A 17,986-nucleotide genomic window follows, 5' to 3' on the forward strand; every position below is an offset into this window, starting at 1 on the left:
GTTATGCAAAACCTCACTAGGTGTGTGTCCCCCATCTACAACAACTTTGATGCAGTACTGCTGGGTGGAGAGAACTTGACATGTTGTCAAGTTAACCTGTATTAACCTGTAATGGTGGAATGAATAAAACCGATCCATGTCAAAATTAAGTAAAACTAGAAGTAGCACCTGTAACGTTGGAGGTGACTATCATGACAATCATGATGTTTTATGATGTGCTGTTTTGTGTCATGCTTGTATGTGAATATGTGAATAGCTAGTGATATTGTCTTTTAGTGTGTGTTAAATGAGCCTCAAGTCAAAGCGGTTCTAACACAAGACAGTAAAAAGACTCGGGGGCTTAGAACCTATGACTTCTTTACAAGAAAAATATGCTTTACCATAAAACTTGCTCTAATTTTACAAGAGGAAACATTCTTGTTTTTCTCCGGGTGGGCATGCAGAACATCGATTTTCATACACTGTACTTTTCCATCTACTTCAGTTTGAATGAAGTGTCAATCATAGGTTGATTTGGTTGTATCCACAAACTGTGGGCTGGTGTTCATGTGTTATCTCAGCATATGACTGGGGAGGGAAGTGTGTTCATTCACTAATTTCTATGGGTCTGCCTAAACATTTACAAGCAAAGACGTTTAGTTTAACAGCTGTATTTGTGTAGCAAGTAAAGCACTTACATAATAAGATAATCTTTATCTCATTAACTTTGTTTCAAGCAAGCGCATCTATAGTTAACATTACATTTTACGTAATATTAGTGGCATTAGAAATGAAGGTTTGCGACATGCTAAACTATGCGAAAATATATACATACAGATTGTATTCTTTTTTTCTTTTGGTAAATGTTATTACACAAAAGGAGAGTTTTTTTGGTGAAAGAACAATCCATTTTAAGGTTTTGATGTGCTGATTCCATCCTCACAAACGTGTGTTCTGAACTCTGAAATTCTTGTACTGTAACAATATTTAATGGGATAAGAAATGTGGTCCATACAAAGTGTATTTTCAAATATCAACACGTTCATATACATATTGGGAAAGTGCAGAGTACGGTGCATAGATAAACAGATTTACACATAAATAGATATGGATAGATACATAGTATAATAGATCATATATACAGTAGTACTTAAAGGTATGCGTAAAAACAGTAGTTGTTTTCATTTTTTGCTTGGTTGTTTTCATTTGAAAGTGTCAGATTGCATTTAGAGCTTAGGCATAGACGGACACAAATAATGCCAATGCACTGTTGTTTTTAATGACAAAAATCTAACTTGAACCCCTCTTTAATTTGATTCTACTTAATTTGTTCTTCTCCTGAATGTAGGAGGGTCCATCAGAGACAGACAGGGAAATGAGCATGGGTCAAAGGATTTTGGTTGATTTTAAAACGCTGAGATTTCGTGTGGTGAGACGATGGTGATGAGCGTGCGTCCGTCCAGCGGCGCGAACAGCGGGTACAGCTTCTCTCTGAAGGTGCCCGTGAATGTGTAGATGTGCGACTTATTCTCTGCGTTGAAAAAGGAGATCTGCCCTTCCCCATAATCTAGATAGATGCCCATCCGGCGTGGCACTAGACTGATTGGCAGCAGGGTCTCAGGGTTGGTGCAGGCATAAAACTGCCGCGTGCTTCGCCACAGCGACCAGTATCCGGACCGGGGGTTCATGGGAAAGCGGCCGTGGCGTTTGGAGTCGCCGGTGGTCAGACCGATGCGCCAGTAGCCATTGTTGGCAATGTCAACTTCCCAGTAGTGGCGCCCGCTGGAGTATCCTTCCCAGCCCAGCACGCCAGGCCAGCTGTCGAAGCGCAGGGGGCTGTAGGGCAGGGCCAACTCAGTCCGACCCTCCTGGACCTTTAGGTGGTCATCTGAGAGCTGCAGCCATGGGTGGTTGGTCAAGGGGTCAAGGGTTACGTCAGCTGCAATGTTAAAAAGATAGACATTTGAGAAATCTTTCCAATCTGATCTTATTTTTCATGCTTTAGTCGTCTGGTGCTTTGTGTGTTTTGTATATGTTTTCAATGTTGCAATGTTTTCCCAGCTGTATATCTTTCTCTCTCCCTCCCTTCTCTCTTTCTCTCACTCTTCCTACAGTATCTCTCTCTCTCTCTTTCTCTCTCTTCCTCTCTCCTTCTATGATTCCCAACATGCCTCGAACCTTTACACTCACTGCTGCACAACCAACAGCTAATTAAGAAACAAACAGATGCTATTACATCCAGCTATTTAGCTGCTGGACCACAGGTCCTGAAAGAGAGCATGGCCACAGTTTTTCTAATCCTCAATCTAACTTGATTTCCTACATAACGGAGGTCCTCTTACCTGAGGCACTGCTGATCCAACTCCACACTACAAAAGAAAAAAGAATCCTTTACATTTAGCTTCCATTTAAGTGTTTGAAAACACTGCGCCTTGCAGCTTGAACTGAAATACTTCATAAAGTCTAAATGGTTTGTGAGTGAACTGTTCCAGTCTCTTCGCTGTCAAAGATCCCTCACCTGACTTAGGTATGTATCTTGGTGCTCCAGCTTTCCAGGTATGTTGCTTAGCTGATAGCCATAGCTGTGGAATCATATCCTAAAGAACATGACGAGAGAAATGCAGTATTACTGCGTTAGATTGGGGCATAGTTTTGGAACAATTGTTATTGTTTCTAATCAAATTGACATGCACAACAAATTATTTAAGTAATGCTCATCCTTCTTGTGGTTAACTTAAAGCTGCAGTAGGTAACATAAAATATACTTAAATATGACCAACTGCAACCCTAATCTTTGTCTGAACTCCTGCGCTCGGGTTTGAGTGACACAAAAAAAAGCAGTAAGGAAGGCATTCCTTTCTGAGCTTACACAACATGTTTATAGGGGGAAAAACAAGTCTTTTTTGCTGAAAGAATTTAAATAAAGATTGTACCTATCGTACTGCCATGCAGATAACACATTGGCCCTGCAATGCTGATACCCATAACTTTATAAAAATAAAGGACACAGCGTATCTATATTCTGCTGTGGTCAGTGTTCTTATCAATATGTTTTATTGTTCCACCACATGCCAAGAATCTCAGTAGATACAGCAAAATAGACAACTGTCAATCATTCACTGTGGCTGAAACGCGGCAAGCATTAGATGCGTGAAGATCTTTGTGTGATATTTGCTTGGATTTTCTGTACAGGAGGTTCAGAATTGCAGCTAGCACGAAGATGCTAATTTTGACTTCAGAAAAGCGGATTCAAAGATGGTGGTGTATAGAGGTTTACATATTTTAAAGTCGGCTCAGCTTGATCTGCTCCCTCCAGCCTGGTTAGTGTTGTTGAGGGCTCACCTTGCTGTCCTCCTTCAGCAGCGACCATGTGATGAACTCAAGCAGAGGCAGCAGGTTGACCAGCCTCTTCTTCCTCAGTCCCACGAGTCGCAGGACCTGACCCAGCTCCTCGCTCTGCACCCCGCAGCTCTACAAACACACACACACACACACCACACAAACAGACAGATACACACACCACACCACACACAGAGACAGGCACACACATGCACACACACCATACACCACACAAACAGACAGATACACACACCACACCACACACAGAGACAGGCACACACATGCACACACACCATACACCACACAAACAGACAGACAGACACACACACACACACACACACAGCCAAACACACAGACAAAGAGAGGTAAGTCAAAACAAAACACCCAGAAACAACTGCATTTCTGTAACCTTTAGCCCAGACGATTAGCAGCTAATGGCTTGGCACTGAATGAGTTCTTGGACATCAAACACATTTCTATAAAACCCCTGGGAGCAAGCAGGAGATCTAATGAGCCTTGCTATCCTCCTGACAGATTAATCTCTACAGAAGTTCCGATTCTATACCTTTGAGTATTTATCAGTTTGACCGTTGGATCTTGATTCTCAGCCCTGACCTCTCACCTCTGAGGCACTTTGCAGCTCCTTGGCCCACTCCAAGATTCTCTGGAGCTCCTCGTTGAGGTCCTGTTCCCCCTTGACACACCCCGTTTCCTTATCCTCCTCACGGCACTCCTTCGACAGCTGAGGACGCACAGGGGATTAGGTTTAGAAGTTTTTTAATCTGTTAACTGCTATGCAGATGTTTTATTTAGTTCCCGTAGAGTATAAGGAAGCATGATTTGCTTGTAAATCTTTTTTATTATTCTCTTTTACAGCGATAGGCACATGGATCCCATGGGACTTTGCTCACCTTGTCGACGTTATTCAGCTCGCTGGCCCACATGAGGATGAGTTTCCTGCTCTCCTCCAGACTGCGCTCCATACGGTGGTCGGCAGGGGGCACCCCTTGACTACTGCCCTCCTCTGGATCACTTTTCCCCTGAAACAAGACACAGGGTCAAATACAGTGATACGGGTCTTTTGTTCGTGCAGGTTATTTGATGATAACCTTATCCTGATATGGAAGGCAGTTATATAAAGTACAGTTATGTAACCCTCTTGAAATATTGCTTTTTTTCAAAGCCCTACACTCCAGGTGTGTGTAATCAACCAAGGTAATTAACGCCAGAATATCTGATGATGGAACTGAGGTGTATGTCTTCAGTTTACACAATTACACCCTCACTTGTAACTACATGTACAAGCATGTCTCTGTAGTCTCTGTAACCCATTAGTACACAGCAATAAGAACAATCCTATCAGTTACATATGCCTGTGTCATTCACCTGGGGACGCTTAACTGTGTAATGGTATCCAATAGCAACGCTTATCCGATACGCGTGCAGCCATAAATCGTTTCCCATAGTGGGAAATTGGGTGAAGGGTTATTTTCGTCACCAGAATTTACCAGACCTAGTTTTGAACCTTATCTTGTCTTTCAAACTCTTAATGCAGATGAACTAAAACAGCTATTTTTTTATGGACCAGTTAAAAAGTACATTGTTACTAGTATACCATGACAGGCAATAACCTGCTTTTCAGGCATCCTTTCTTATTTTAAAGAGACATTTGTCTGCCAGTGAAGTCTAATCTAGTACATGAAAATGAGGTAAACTCTCCTTTATCCTCTATCCTCTATTTCCTTGTCAATTTTTTTGTTGTTGAAGTATTTACATAAACAAACTAGACATCAGAACTTGTGTGAACTTTGATCTTGAGCAGTTATTGAACTTGCCGCATAATTAAATTGTTTGATAACACTCTTGCACGCAACCATTTGTATTCACTGATTCTTCTTTACTTCAATGCTACTTTGTTGTTCCTTATTCAACCCCTTTTTTCTACTTCCCCAACTTTGCACTTTAATATTATATGCTCTCTTTCTGTTTCTCTAACTTACTCCTTTCCCTCTAAATATTTATATCAATCTTTTTTTTTTTTTATCCATTGGCATTTCTGTCAACTGTATTGACAGAAATTCCCCTAAACCCCTTTAGTTCTAGTTTTCTCACTTGGGGCCTACCTTGCAGACCTGGGCCACCTGCTCTTTCCAGTGGTTGATAAAGTTGACACACTCCTGCAAGGTCCTCAGGTCCTTCAGGCCATTCTGACGAGGGTGTTGCTGAAGAAGAGTGACACATTCACATACATCTGTATGGATGGACAAACACACCTAAAAAGCCACAGTGTGACACATACGATGTACATAAACAATTATTTTGGACAAAGGACCCATGTATATAATAGAATATGATCACATTTAAAGTTTGAGACAGGTAATGAGCTGACTCAGATCAAGCTTATACCTGCTGTGTGCTGGTTTATTTGTGTTTACAGGCCAATGTGTGTGTATTCTGCAGTTTACTTGACACGGTGGGTACCTGCGAGTATGTGGAAGGGGCGCTGCTCTTGATGTGGCTGCTAGGGGCCGAGGAGTGGGCCTGGAGGTTCTCCTCAGGGAGGTTCCAACGCACCGCCCCGATGGAGTGACTCTGGGTGGACTCCTCCAGCCTCAGACGAGAGGTCAGCTCTGGGGAGGGGGAGGGAGTGGAGGGATCATTGGGTTTCATTCACAAACAGGAAGGATTTGTAAAATAATCAATTTCTTTCTATGTGGTAATGTGTGAATAATCGTGGTTTGAAGTTGTTCATGAAAGACACTCTGGTTTTTGAAAGGCATTTGGTACAGCCATGGTCAAAAGTTCTAGCCAGGTGAAATCAATCTATCATTCTGATTGGATTTTAACAGCAGATTGACTGCTGTAAAAGAGGGGACTCTTTGGATATATTGAAAATGTTCGCCCCAAAAAAGCTTTAAAAAATATGAAATGTGCCTTACTGTGATTCCAGTATTCTATAAAAACATGTGAAAACATTTTCCTCAAATACTGAACCGGCAAACTGCAAAACACAACATTTGTCATTGCCAAAACTTATGGCCACGACTGTACAGTCTTACAGGTAACTTACGTTTAAAACTTCTTTAACACTGAGATTTTGTATACAATTTATGTCTAATTTATTTGGCAACATTTTCTCATTAAGTTTTGATGGTAATCTAAAATCAAATCATATAAAATCTATTATTTCACAGCCAGAAATGTCCAGCTGGTAAGATGAAGGATTCACAGACATCTTAGTATCAGTGATATGGCACATGCATCTCTGTAACCACAGGGTTTGTTCTAGATCAAATATTTTGGATAACTGCAGTCCAATATCTTCATCTAAATAACCTCAATGAAGGGCAAAGAAAGAGATACTTACTCGTCGTCTTGCTTTTCAGAATACTCTTCATCTCAAAGTGAGTCATCTCAAGTCCTATGTGAAAAAACATGCACCTTGAAAATGTTCCAAAAGATGTCTAGCCATGAAGTAGTCATGTAATAATGTATGTAGGTAAAGTGTAAATGCAATCAAAATATTTTAAATGAGAAAAAAACAAAGCATAAAAAACATGTAAATGACATGACCATAAAAACATTTGATGAATCCATTTGACTAGAATTCTAAAGTTGTGTATGTGATACCATACCCTTTATTTGAAGAGAGGGCCAGCGCTCGGTCTTAAGGAGAGACAGACTGGGCGGCAAACTCTGTATGCTCAGTGTTTTTGTTCCTCATCAATATATTTTGACCTTGGGACTTTTTTATGGTCCTCAGCAGGGTCCAATGGGGAGAGAGCACGGGAACGATCTTGAAGGGGTATCAAGTCCAGCATGAACCTTCCCGCCTATCACACCTGGTTTACAGGAAACTCAAGAGAGATCCATGCTTGTTTATGATCGCTGAAGATAACAGGCCACGTCTTCTTTGCGTGTCAGACACCTTGATGACACAGGTTGACCATTTCTCATTGGTCATAAGGTCAATTTGAAGGAGATAACGGCCTAAAGGTATTAACTATGGCATCGGCAAACACCCACTCATACGTGCTGACACAGGCTACTATACTGGTGAATAAACAATTGTTATCCATTGAACCTTTCACCTAATTACACTGAGTGGAGACTAATGGCAAACAAATAGACAACATTGCAACCATCAAGGTGTAACCAAAAAGGCGTTTAGTATACATTCATAGCTGCAGATCATCAATTGGGCCCATCTATATAACCATGACACAAAATAAGCAATAGGTTACCTAATGCCAGTTTGCCCTTTATATACAAAGAGTCATAAAAGTGTTTGGTTGGCATCCAACCCATTTCACCCAATGACTGATTACCCTTTTTGCATGAAGAAAGTTAAGGGATGGGATATTTGTAGATGTTAATGTAACGCACGTACATGATTATTTACCAGAAATGTCCCAGAGTATTAGTTTTAACTAGCAGTGGCTACAAACGATGTGTGTGTTTCTGAGTGTGTGTGTGATGTGTGGTGAGGGGGGTTGGGAGGGGGTTATTATAAAACCTATAAATGGATCAATATTGTGTCCGCTTGTTCTTCCTGTGCAGGTGTCAGCTATCTAATGTTAACCCCCCACCCTCCATCCCCACCCACATCCACAGCTTCAGAGCCTAGGGTGAAGGTGAAAGCAGGCCATAAATGCATGACACCGTACAGAGTGTCAGAACCCTCTTTACTGTGCACAACAGTAGCAACATGGTTGACCTCCACAAGGGTTCACATACAATAGATACCATGTACATCTCTGTAAGGTCCTTGCCCCAGTCAGGTGCGGCTGTTGTGCCGTATGTGTTAACTTAACACGACTATCTAGGTAGAATCTGATTCTGATATGGTCTCATGTTCACTATCAGATAGCAGATGTACCACCCAGATAGTCAAATATAATTTAAATTGAGATTCAAATCAAATAAATCCAAAGATGTGCTTACGTTGGTTTACAGTAAAGTATCTACTAGGCTGGGGCCATTTTACATGCAGTTTTCACTGCATTGACCAAACTAGGTTAGTGAGTTAGGACTCCCCTGATATCTTCACACAGCTTGAAACAATTTCACGAAGAACAAAGTTAAACAAATTCAGTAATAACCTTTTTCAATTGCCACCATTCAGTATTTTCTGAAAGTGTGGTGTCCACTTATTCAGCTAATATTTTTGTGGAGGTTATGTATGTAGGTTCCATAACAAACTCAACGTGACGTTTAAACACTACAAAAATAAAATACAAATTCAAGCAAATCAATTCAGGTTCAATTTTTTTAATTTATTAGTATGTATGTTAGATTGTGGAGTAATTCCCTGGTGTTCTTCAACAAATGTAAAAAAAGAAAAGAAGAACCACATAATTTGGGGAATGTTTGTGTTGGCTTTGATAACCTTGAACCTTATTTGTGGTCCTAACATGAAGTAATTTGACCTATTTCTTATCACAAACAGCTTTGAATCTATAAGGAGTACAGAGCACAGTACCTTAAAAATATATACAGTACATACAGGTAAACACATATAAAAAAAGACATGTCACTGCTGTAGCTCCTCCATGACAACCGTTAGATAGGAAATACTAGAATATTCCATCGCTTTTTTGAGTGCAACATTAACTGGAGAGTTTCATAACCAATGTTTAATTCCAGTTCTTGAAGAACTGCTTGAAGATGATGGTCTCTCTCCCTTGAGGCAGAATCTCCACCTAGCCAACAAGGCACAGGGATTAAACAACAGGATTGTGACACACCACCTCTTTCATATATATAAAGCATATAACATCTAAGGTTCATGACCTGGACGGTTGAAAAATACAAACGTCTCAGTCACAAAGGACATTATTAAAGCTATGATTTAATTAATTGATAAGACAAGGATTATCGGAGAGCAATGCATTCTCTTGATGCTCTGTTAAGATCAACCTAGAATGCGATTGGCCAAATATGTCACAGTTACAGTAAAGGTTATTGTATTATCAATGATAACCATGAACATCTGCATAATTACACAACAGTAAAAATACAATGTGTGGGAAAAAAGCATCAAAAACGTAACTTATTACATCCTAAAGTTGGTCACAGAGTTATGCTGTAACAAGGTTTTCAGGACCCAGTGCTCACATAGCAACACCTTTTGCAGTCTTTCAATGTCAGTCTATTCACCACTGGCCAGGTCACTCTCCCAAACAGCTTAGTTCCCAAAGAATGACTCACCTGTGTTTTCATCCTGGGGTAATTCATCTGCTTGATGAAGTCATCCGCCATCTTAAGGGCCTCCCTCTTCTCCTCCGCATTGGCACCGGTACCTGTCAATCACCAATGGAACAACATCTCATCCCAGGTTGCACCCACCCTCCTTTTCACGGGACTTCCATTAACATTTCATTCCTTTGCCCCTTGCGGGTGTACGTTACGTGTGGCAGAGATTCGTCGTTCAAGGGTCAAGAGTTTTTTTTCTCACCTTTCCAGACAAAGATCTTTCCATTGGCTCCATTGTCCAAGATGAAGCAGTCGTCTCGTACCAACAGATCCTTGGCAAATGGGCTCTTCTCTGACACTTTGGTCATCGTCATAGAACCCGTCGCATCGGACACCTGTGAGGAACACGGTTAATCAGAGGTGCTGGGTCAGATTGTTTGTTGAATTAACCTTTTGACCTTTATTACTTACTAGGTTATGGAATATAAGTGACTATTCTGCTATGTGCTAGTTTTAGGTTATTAAAAAACAGTTTCAGAAACCTTGAAGAGGGAGGCAGAGTTTGAGGCGTCAGCTTTGCTGTCCTCCTCTGGAGTGCTCTCAGCCAGCTCCAGCATTGGTCCCAGCACCTGTCAATCACATGGACATGATTTATAGGGATGTGGTTTATGTTGTCATAATCAAAAAACCTTTCGATTAGCTAAAAACCTTTGGAATATAAAAAACGTAACAACCAACTATTAACCCATTACTAACATTTGATTAAAAAAAAACCTTCAATGGTAAATTTAGTAAACACCAGCAAACATTCACAGATCCTTACTTACCTCAGTAATGACCCCGTGACCCCTCGTCTCACCTTGAGCATCTCAGGCGTCTCTTCTCCCTCGTTGATGTCGGTGATGCGCGCTTTCCCGTGCCTCTCCGTGTCTCGGATCAGGCTGGCGATCTCGCGCACCTTCTGCTTCTCGAACATGTTGGCCTGAGAGCCGCTCCATGATATGATGGTCTACCACACAAATAACACAGGCCGACAAATAACCGAGCAACCCCCTTCAGCTGTTTCTCTTGCCATTTGAACCACGCCAGCTCCGTCCCATTTGATACATCTTAAATACCCCTTTAGATTAGTTACACAAAAGACGAATGTTCAACTATTCATTCCCCACGTCATATCCCACCCCAAACGATAAACAGTTGTTGCCTGTTAACAGAGATTTCGAGTGGTTCATGGTTTGTGTCTATCATCAGCAGAGGAGGACCCTGTCTCGCTCACCTCTCCCAGGTCCAGGATGAAGCAGTCCCCCTTGTTGAAGCTCTCCCAGCTCAGCGCCACCTCCTTGGCACGGATATTCCGCTTCCCCTTGATCTGGTAAAGCCTGTGGATGGGGCCTGAACCTGACTGGGGTCGTCTGAAACCCGACTCCACGCCCCCGTCCTGTGTGTGTGTATGATGAAGAAAGAAAATATGTGAAAAAAGATGTGAAACTATAAAACGTATAAAATGGTATAATAATAAGATTGAGGTAAGAAGGTAATTAAAGGTGCACTCGAAATGTGCTTCTTTATTAATACACCAGCTCATACATCCAAACTTACCAGTTCTTGAAAGATCAAGTTTGTCTATGTTTGTTAACATTGTTTACTCAGCTAGTGGAAGTGCTGGGATAATCTTTCCGGAAAATAACTCAAAATGTCCATAGTTATATAAGCGGATAATTTAGTGATAATTTGGTAATAATGTCTCAGAAGGTCATAGACTAACAATGATGTTTTCTGTTTCTCTGAAATTTGAGAAGACAGCAACATGTTGCTTTACAAAATGTTAAAATATGTAGAGCCTAAAAGAACAGCATACACGTAAAAAAAAAAAAAAGGATTTTGATTAGTTTAGGATTTGTTTTAACAAATGTTTGTTTTAACAAATGTTGTTTTTTGATTTTCCTAGAAATGTGTCTTATTCCCCATCATTTCCAAATGCATTGCTCACTATGCAATTAAAAAAGATCTCAAGGATTTAGTCTAAAATACAGTTTTGAGTGTATTGTATTTGGTTTGGGTGAAAAACAAGCAACATTTATTGGAGAAATCTCTTTCATGAGACTAGCACAGAGGGGTGTGTTTGGCTCAGATCCCGCCTCCTTCTGCCCACCTTGTAGCTGACTCCCCGAGGGAAGAGGATCATGAACTCAGCTGACTCATAGCCCTGGACCTGCCGATGCTGGATGGGGTCGCCACCCAGGAAGTTGTCCAACTGGGTAGCTAGCATAGCGCATGCTACCTGCTCATCACGAGACGATTTCTCCCCTGCCACAGTGGACAGAGAGGAGGTGGGTCAGGGGATAAAGAGCATGGATTCTACTATGTTAAGGACAATATAGTTTGGTTTGTGGTGGTCATTTCAATAACATTTTTCACAAACCACAACTCAACACATTTTTGGTTAATTCTGTATGAAAAATGTTTGTTTTTGTCTCAACAGTGCACTTAAGTACACTTAGATCCTGAAATAGTCGCAAAACAGATCAGGGTCAAATGGGTAAAAAGGAGAAAGCAAGAACAAGGAAGAGAAAGAGATAGCGAGGGGAAAAAGCTGGCCTGGGTTAGGAGGGGAGCGTTAAGAGTTGGAGGTGAAAGAGAGGACAGAGGGATGAGTAGAGCAGCAGAGCGAGGCCCGGGGGGGAGGGGGGGGTGGTATCACACACAAGGTGAACAGACAGAGAAACGGATACACACACAACTAGAGGGAACAAGCGGCGGACACACACACGACATCGCTGGGGTCAGGGGTCGTGTGCTGGGTCGCTGTGCTTGCGCGTTTCTAGACATGTTTGTGTGCGTTCAGTGAAAGTCAGTGGAGGGAGGGACGGGGGACGGGGGGGGGGGGAACGAGGGCCAGGGCCAGATAAACAGGGGGGCTTCAGATGAGGGCCCTCTTCATGCTGTGACAATCAGCTTAGTGTTACCTAAGCACCGGATACACGCTGGGAAACAACGGCCACATTTGAGCACTGTAACAACGCTCCTGCATATTTGATGGCCTCTACACAAAACCCGCCCTTCCCTTTTTCCCTCGGGATCCCTTCCCTCTTTTAGCCACACCCCCCGCTCCTCTCTCTCCGCTCCTCTCTCTCCGCTCCTCTCTCTCATTCTTTCTGTTGTCATCCTGCCGTCCATTTCGTTTGGCCCTCTCTCCTCACATGATTACTCGTTGGGTTGTCCGCCTGGCTTTGTGTCGGGGCCATTAGCCAGAGGGTTATTAGTTACAGTAATTAGATGTGGTGTGAACACAAGTTGACTAGCTGCTTGACGAGGGCTTGACAACACATACTCAAGATTGCTCCACAATTTCCTGACATTGCTGTATTTGACCCAAGCTCAGTTATTGCACTGAAGTACCTTCACGTCTTCATAAAACTAATGAAAGACCCTAACTTATATCATCTTTTTTTACTATCATTGTCTGATATCGCTATAAAATCACAAAGCCATTGCAAATTACAACAGAATATATTTTAAGACAGGGAGTTACTGTTTAACCAATAAGGTGTTGCATTCCGTTTCATGTACTTCCAAGGGTTTGATGACTAACAACCCAAGTTGATTTGTTTGAAGGCCAACGTTTCAACTACATGAGAAATATTCATTAATAATCAACCGTGGCCAAGAATGTGTAGTGTTCAGTCAAAGTTCGAGCATCACTTCAAAACAATGAGTGCACTGACACCCCCCTGCTTCTCCAGAATCTCACCTATCCACATGTGCAGGTCTGCCCCCTGTTCTCCCCGGTTCTCCAGGACCAGGTAGGAGTCCCCGTTGAAGAAGGCCCCCACCTCTGAGGGCTCCAGCGGCACCGCCTTCATCTTCTCCACCCTCCACACCTTCAGGCCTGGCTCCCTGGTGTCAGGCCCGAACTGGCCCGGCGCTGCCTGGAAGTGGAGCATTCTGGCGGAAGAGACGAGGGTGAGGTGGGTCAGGGGAGAATGGAAAGATGGATGGATGGGAGGGGAGAGAGGAAAAGTTGGGGATCTGACTTGAAGACAATGAGCTACATGGGACATGGGATTACGAGGGGAGTGTAGGTGTGTAGTGTCTGTGTGTGTTGACATCATGTTGACGTATCTTTCGAAGCACGGCTGCGTCTTGCCCTGTAGATGAAGTCAAGGGAAAGTCAAAGAGGAATGACCGAAGAGGAGAGGTTACCATAGGATGACTACGTACGTCTGTACGCTGTTTATACGCTTGTAGCACATATTTGGAGGAATTGGCAGAAAGTTGGAACTATATAACTAAAAACATGCACAGGCATACATATACAAACGTCCATGTAGGTAGATGTTTAAGGAGAAGAGGACAAGAGGATGGGAAGAACACTTGAGAAAACGATTTCCCAGACAACACTTGCTTGATGACATCCATGCTATGCAAGACAATAAGGAAGCACGCAGTACCAACGCAACACCAGTGCCTTTGTAGAAGAAGGTGTGCCTCTGGACAAGCTGGATCATGTCTCAGATTTTTACATTGGACAAAGTACCTCCTCCCTTTACAGTTTTGTAACTCTCTTTGCTTTATTTGACTTGCTCTCTCTCTCTCTCTCTCTCTCTCTCTCTCTCTCTCTCTGTCTCTCTCTTGCTCCACTTATCTCTTGTATGCTCTCTCTCCAGCAAACTAGAATTATAAGCCTTATAACTTTATGAGTAGTCGTTGCATGACCTAAATTGTCATTGATACAACAAAAACATAAACAAATGTTTATGGGCCACCTACCACAAAGTGATCAAAATGATGTGCTATTTATAGTGGTCATGTTTCTAAAGGAGTCAAAATAAAATACTCTTAAGCACTTAATATTGTTTATATACAGTTGGGTAACACTTGTTGCTCACAACATACTCTTTGTGTCCTCACCTATGACAGGGTGACAATTTAAGTCCTGTGTTTCAGTAGTTTGGCCCAGTTTCACAGACATGGATTAAGCCAAGCCCTTAAGTATGAGAAAAGTGCAATAAAAATCTCAATTTAAAACGTTTTTATTCTAAAACTAGGCTTAATCCATGTCTGGGAAACTGGTCCTTTATGTTTAAGTTTGCAGACAGGAACCACTTTTAGTCTGTTACTGATGTAGTCTGATTGGGTTGGCATTACCATTCAGTAACTCCGTAAAAACTATTTGAGTGAAATTACTAAATGACTAAGTTGTCTTCACCAGAACAAAAATGCTTAGCTATGAATTCTGTTGTCTGTTCATCTCCGTTTTCATCACATTCTAAGAATGTTTCTGTTGATCAGCATCTATGAAAACCTCAACTCTGACTTCCTTCCTCCACTTGACCACAAAGACCTCACATACAAAGTGAGCCTTAGACACTTGGCCTACATCTTAAGTAAGAGAAAAAGTAAAGTGTGAAAGAAAGAAAGAACATATTGAAGTGAATGCAAACAAACTGTAAACTATGACCGCAATGCTAAACTATTGCCTAATCTTTAAATAAATACATCATTTGTGTGTTTGCATGGGTGTGCATTGTCAGTGTGTCTGTTAGTGTGTGTGCATGTGTGCGTGCCACACAATCATAACAGTACATCACGTGACATTGTGCAGTTGGTGGCAATATTTAGGCCACCAACACGAGACACTTACTAACTGAATACAACTTAAGACTAACATTTATCAGAGTACATTAACATTGTTCACTCATTGATCATTTTGTGAGGAAAACCCTGCTCAGTTTCCTTCACAATAAATGCTGACCACAATAATTGCGTTTTCCTGATGAAAACATGTCGTCGTCATACTTTAATTTACCAAGATACTAATTTCAGGACACCTGAGTAGTAGGAGTAGGCTTACTGTCAGAGTAAAAAGGCAACAGATAAAAAGAGAGTGATAATAAATACTTAAACGCAAACACAGAAATGCTAGGTAGGTCAGGAGGCTACAAGGACCACGAATGGAGCACACGTGCGGGCCTTAAAGTATTCGGGTTACAATGCTTGGACAGCCGGACCAACCCTGAAGAGTAAATAAAGAGAAAGAAAAAACCCCTATCCACTTAACTGCATGATCCCCTCGACTTGCGCCGGCACGGTGTCTGACTCCGGCTCCATTCTGCCTGTCCGCTGGAGTGTGCTATGTGTGTGTACGTTTGTGTGTGAGAAATGAGCGAGGGGCTCGGACAGCGAGGGAGGAGTGTGTTTGCGTTCGTTTACCTGGCCTGGTTAGCTTATATGGGGTAGGTAACTGGAGATAGAGTGATGATACCTGCGGGCTATGGCTAGCACGCCGTGTGGGGGAAGAGTCGGGTTCCTGACAAACGCTAAATACCACGCTGATCATTACTGTGCGTTGCTGGGCTGTTTACTACTGTCTCTCCATCGTTGTCTTTTGCCTCCCCTTTCCCTGCCACCTTCACACCTGTATGTCTTACCTGCCATGGGGGTAGAGAAAAAGTAGGAGTCTCCGCCCTAAAGGGTTTGAAATTGAGGCTTAACCTCACCATCAGCTCTCATCATTTTGTCTTCCTCTTTTGTGGCTTACATTGATTTTAGGGAACGACAACCATGGAAGGAAAAAAGTCAATGAAACATGGAGAATAGGAGAGGCAGTCACTCAGGAGAATCAGGACATATGCAGTGACAGACAGTGGGGTATAAGGTGGTGCCTGAACCTTTGGCCCCAGCCAGTGGAGTGGGTCTTGGCGTCTGGTCAGACAGAGAGATGGAGGGAGGGAGAGCAAGAGATGGAGACACAGGGTCATAGATAGGGTGGCCAAGGTCAACGAGCTAGCCAGTCACCCATGCGTTCATAATCAGATGAGAGAAATATGAGAGCAGCCAATTTACAGGCAGGCACAGAGAGGAAGGGATGAAGGGAGGGAGGCAGGGAGAGATATGAGAGCAATTTGCTGATTGACAGTGTGTGTGTGTGTGTGTCTGTGTGTGCGCACGCTTGTGTGTGTGTACGTGTGTGTGTGTGTGTGTGAGAGAGAGAGAGAGATAGAGAGAGATAAGAGGGTCAGAAAGACCAATGAGGACAATCATGAAAATATGTATGAAGTATAATAAATAAAAAAGCAAAAAGCACGTACACTACGAAACTGAAACAGGGAAGGGTAAAATGAAAGAGTGCAAAGATCAGATTCAGATTTACCGGTTAGCAGAAGAGTGGAAGGAGGGAATGAGCGAGAGGGAGGGAAGGCAAAGGGAGTTCAGTGGTGGCTGAGTTTTATTGCTCCTCCACAGTACATTTCAGAAAAGAATGCAAGAAGGAGAGATACAAAGGAGCGTCTTGGGTGGAAAAATCCCCCTTTTAAAATGTAACAGAGAAAAAAAGTATCGAGAAGAAATCAGTTACAAAGTTCTTAGCCAGCTTACCTTTCAGATTTGGGCGGGGTGGTTGCAGTACAGTATCAGAAAACAAAGTGGGAGAAAATGCAGTCATGCAAGAGGAAACGCGTCTCTACACACACACACAGACGTCCTCCACCCTGCTTCCTGTCTCATGAGGTTGAAGCCCAGCCTCCTGGCTTAGCCACAAAAGCTGAAAAAAGAACAAAAGTGCAGTGTGTGTGAAATGTAAAGAAAAGACCAAATGTAAACTAAACTCAGTGTGTGTGTGTGCATGGGGTGTTGACTATGTGAGGGTGTGGTTTGGTCTGAATTCTTCTTACAGTAATCAATAGCTCAATAGTAACTTACTCTCAGGATCTACCTCGAGAAATATTACAGCAACGTGACTATATACTGTCATAAATGCCCCCCCCACCCCACACACACTTCCACCCACAAGTTAGTCACCAGTGGAACCCTGTACTTGACAGTGAGCCCCACCCATAACCAAACATTATGCCATCGCTTCATGATTGAAACTGTATACTCAAATCCCAGACAGGATTTTATGATTCACATACGGCGTCTCCGAGTGTTTGGACTTTTAGAACCTTCGAGGGTTCCCTTTCGAAGCGACTGACTCCCAAATCAAAGACAAAAAGCGTACTTGAAAGTCATGGATTGATCTGGAAAGTGTTGTGTTTAACAGTGTGTGTAGCAAATATTGAACCCACCATTTAGAACAGAGGCGTAGTCATGCCAAGTAGTCCTTAATCCAAAACTGTTTGTTTCCATGACAATATTGTGGTTTGACCACATTGAAAAGGGGAAATAAAAAGAGGAACTGAGAGGATGCATCAGTGTTTTTGATTCAGTACCCAATGACAGGTTACTGGAAAGGGGGCCGTCTGCTATATTGCAAATAGTCCAGTACCGTTTTGATACCTACAGTCCAGAACCCAAACTTCGCATTGATCACAAAGGACAACATAGGTTAAAGTGATCCTTCTAGACAGAAGTGTCTATTCTGTCTTTTTATCTTTGGTATTGTAGCCCATCTCGTCGGAACAAAGGTGATTGGAAATGATGTTAAGGGTCTAGGAAGTGGACTGTGGTCTTGACTGTGTCTGATATGACAAGA

General features: G+C 42.3%; 2 protein-coding genes across 5 annotated transcripts; both read right to left on the bottom strand.

Annotated features, from left to right (window-relative positions):
* Window positions 1-1,141: 1,141 nt before the first annotated feature.
* Window positions 1,142-6,731, bottom strand: LOC146222260 (uncharacterized). Its single transcript, XM_084692133.1, has 9 exons — window positions 6,686-6,731; window positions 5,800-5,948; window positions 5,442-5,540; window positions 4,230-4,358; window positions 3,941-4,060; window positions 3,322-3,450; window positions 2,498-2,576; window positions 2,322-2,348; window positions 1,142-1,918 (listed from the first exon to the last, which is right to left on the bottom strand). Exons 1-9 carry the CDS (start codon window positions 6,729-6,731, stop codon window positions 1,386-1,388), a joined length of 1,311 nt encoding a protein of 436 aa, XP_084548259.1. The 3' UTR covers window positions 1,142-1,385.
* A 1,842-nt stretch (window positions 6,732-8,573) lies between these two features.
* On the bottom strand, window positions 8,574-17,028 carry capgb (capping protein (actin filament), gelsolin-like b). 4 transcript variants are annotated; one of them, XM_084691907.1, is made up of 9 exons: window positions 16,891-17,028; window positions 13,265-13,458; window positions 11,666-11,820; window positions 10,790-10,951; window positions 10,373-10,522; window positions 10,056-10,142; window positions 9,776-9,908; window positions 9,529-9,620; window positions 8,574-9,020 (listed from the first exon to the last, which is right to left on the bottom strand). In XM_084691907.1, the coding sequence occupies exons 2-9, from the start codon at window positions 13,455-13,457 to the stop codon at window positions 8,955-8,957; spliced, it is 1,038 nt and encodes a 345-aa protein (XP_084548033.1). In that variant the 5' UTR covers window position 13,458; window positions 16,891-17,028; the 3' UTR covers window positions 8,574-8,954. The 4 variants fall into 4 exon arrangements, with proteins under 4 accessions (XP_084548033.1, XP_084548031.1, XP_084548032.1 ...); XM_084691905.1 differs by having other exon boundaries at window positions 13,265-13,661; window positions 16,891-16,983; XM_084691906.1 differs by lacking the exon at window positions 16,891-17,028 and adding an exon at window positions 15,575-15,719.
* Between the last annotated feature and the right edge of the window lie 958 nt (window positions 17,029-17,986).

This window comes from Hypomesus nipponensis, chromosome 25 (assembly GCF_054491055.1).
Source record: "Hypomesus nipponensis isolate SF chromosome 25, ASM5449105v1, whole genome shotgun sequence".
Classification (NCBI taxonomy): domain Eukaryota; kingdom Metazoa; phylum Chordata; class Actinopteri; order Osmeriformes; family Osmeridae; genus Hypomesus; species Hypomesus nipponensis.

Bases quoted from the DNA above. Each gene is read 5' to 3' on its own strand.
- capgb (XM_084691905.1), bottom strand. From the start codon at position 13,625: ATGATGTCAACACACACAGACACTACACACCTACACTCCCCTCGTAAT. The intron at 10,523-10,789 runs GTGAGCGAGACA...TTTGTGTGGTAG, and splicing joins TCATCCTGGACCTGGGAGAG to ACCATCATATCATGGAGCGG. The intron at 9,621-9,775 runs GTGAGAAAAAAA...GGTGATTGACAG, and splicing joins AAAGATCTTTGTCTGGAAAG to GTACCGGTGCCAATGCGGAG.
- LOC146222260 (XM_084692133.1), bottom strand. From the start codon at position 6,731: ATGACTCACTTTGAGATGAAGAGTATTCTGAAAAGCAAGACGACGA. The intron at 5,541-5,799 runs GTACCCACCGTG...ACTCTTCTTCAG, and splicing joins CCCCTTCCACATACTCGCAG to CAACACCCTCGTCAGAATGG. The intron at 2,577-3,321 runs GTGAGCCCTCAA...CATGTTCTTTAG, and splicing joins TGCTGAAGGAGGACAGCAAG to GATATGATTCCACAGCTATG.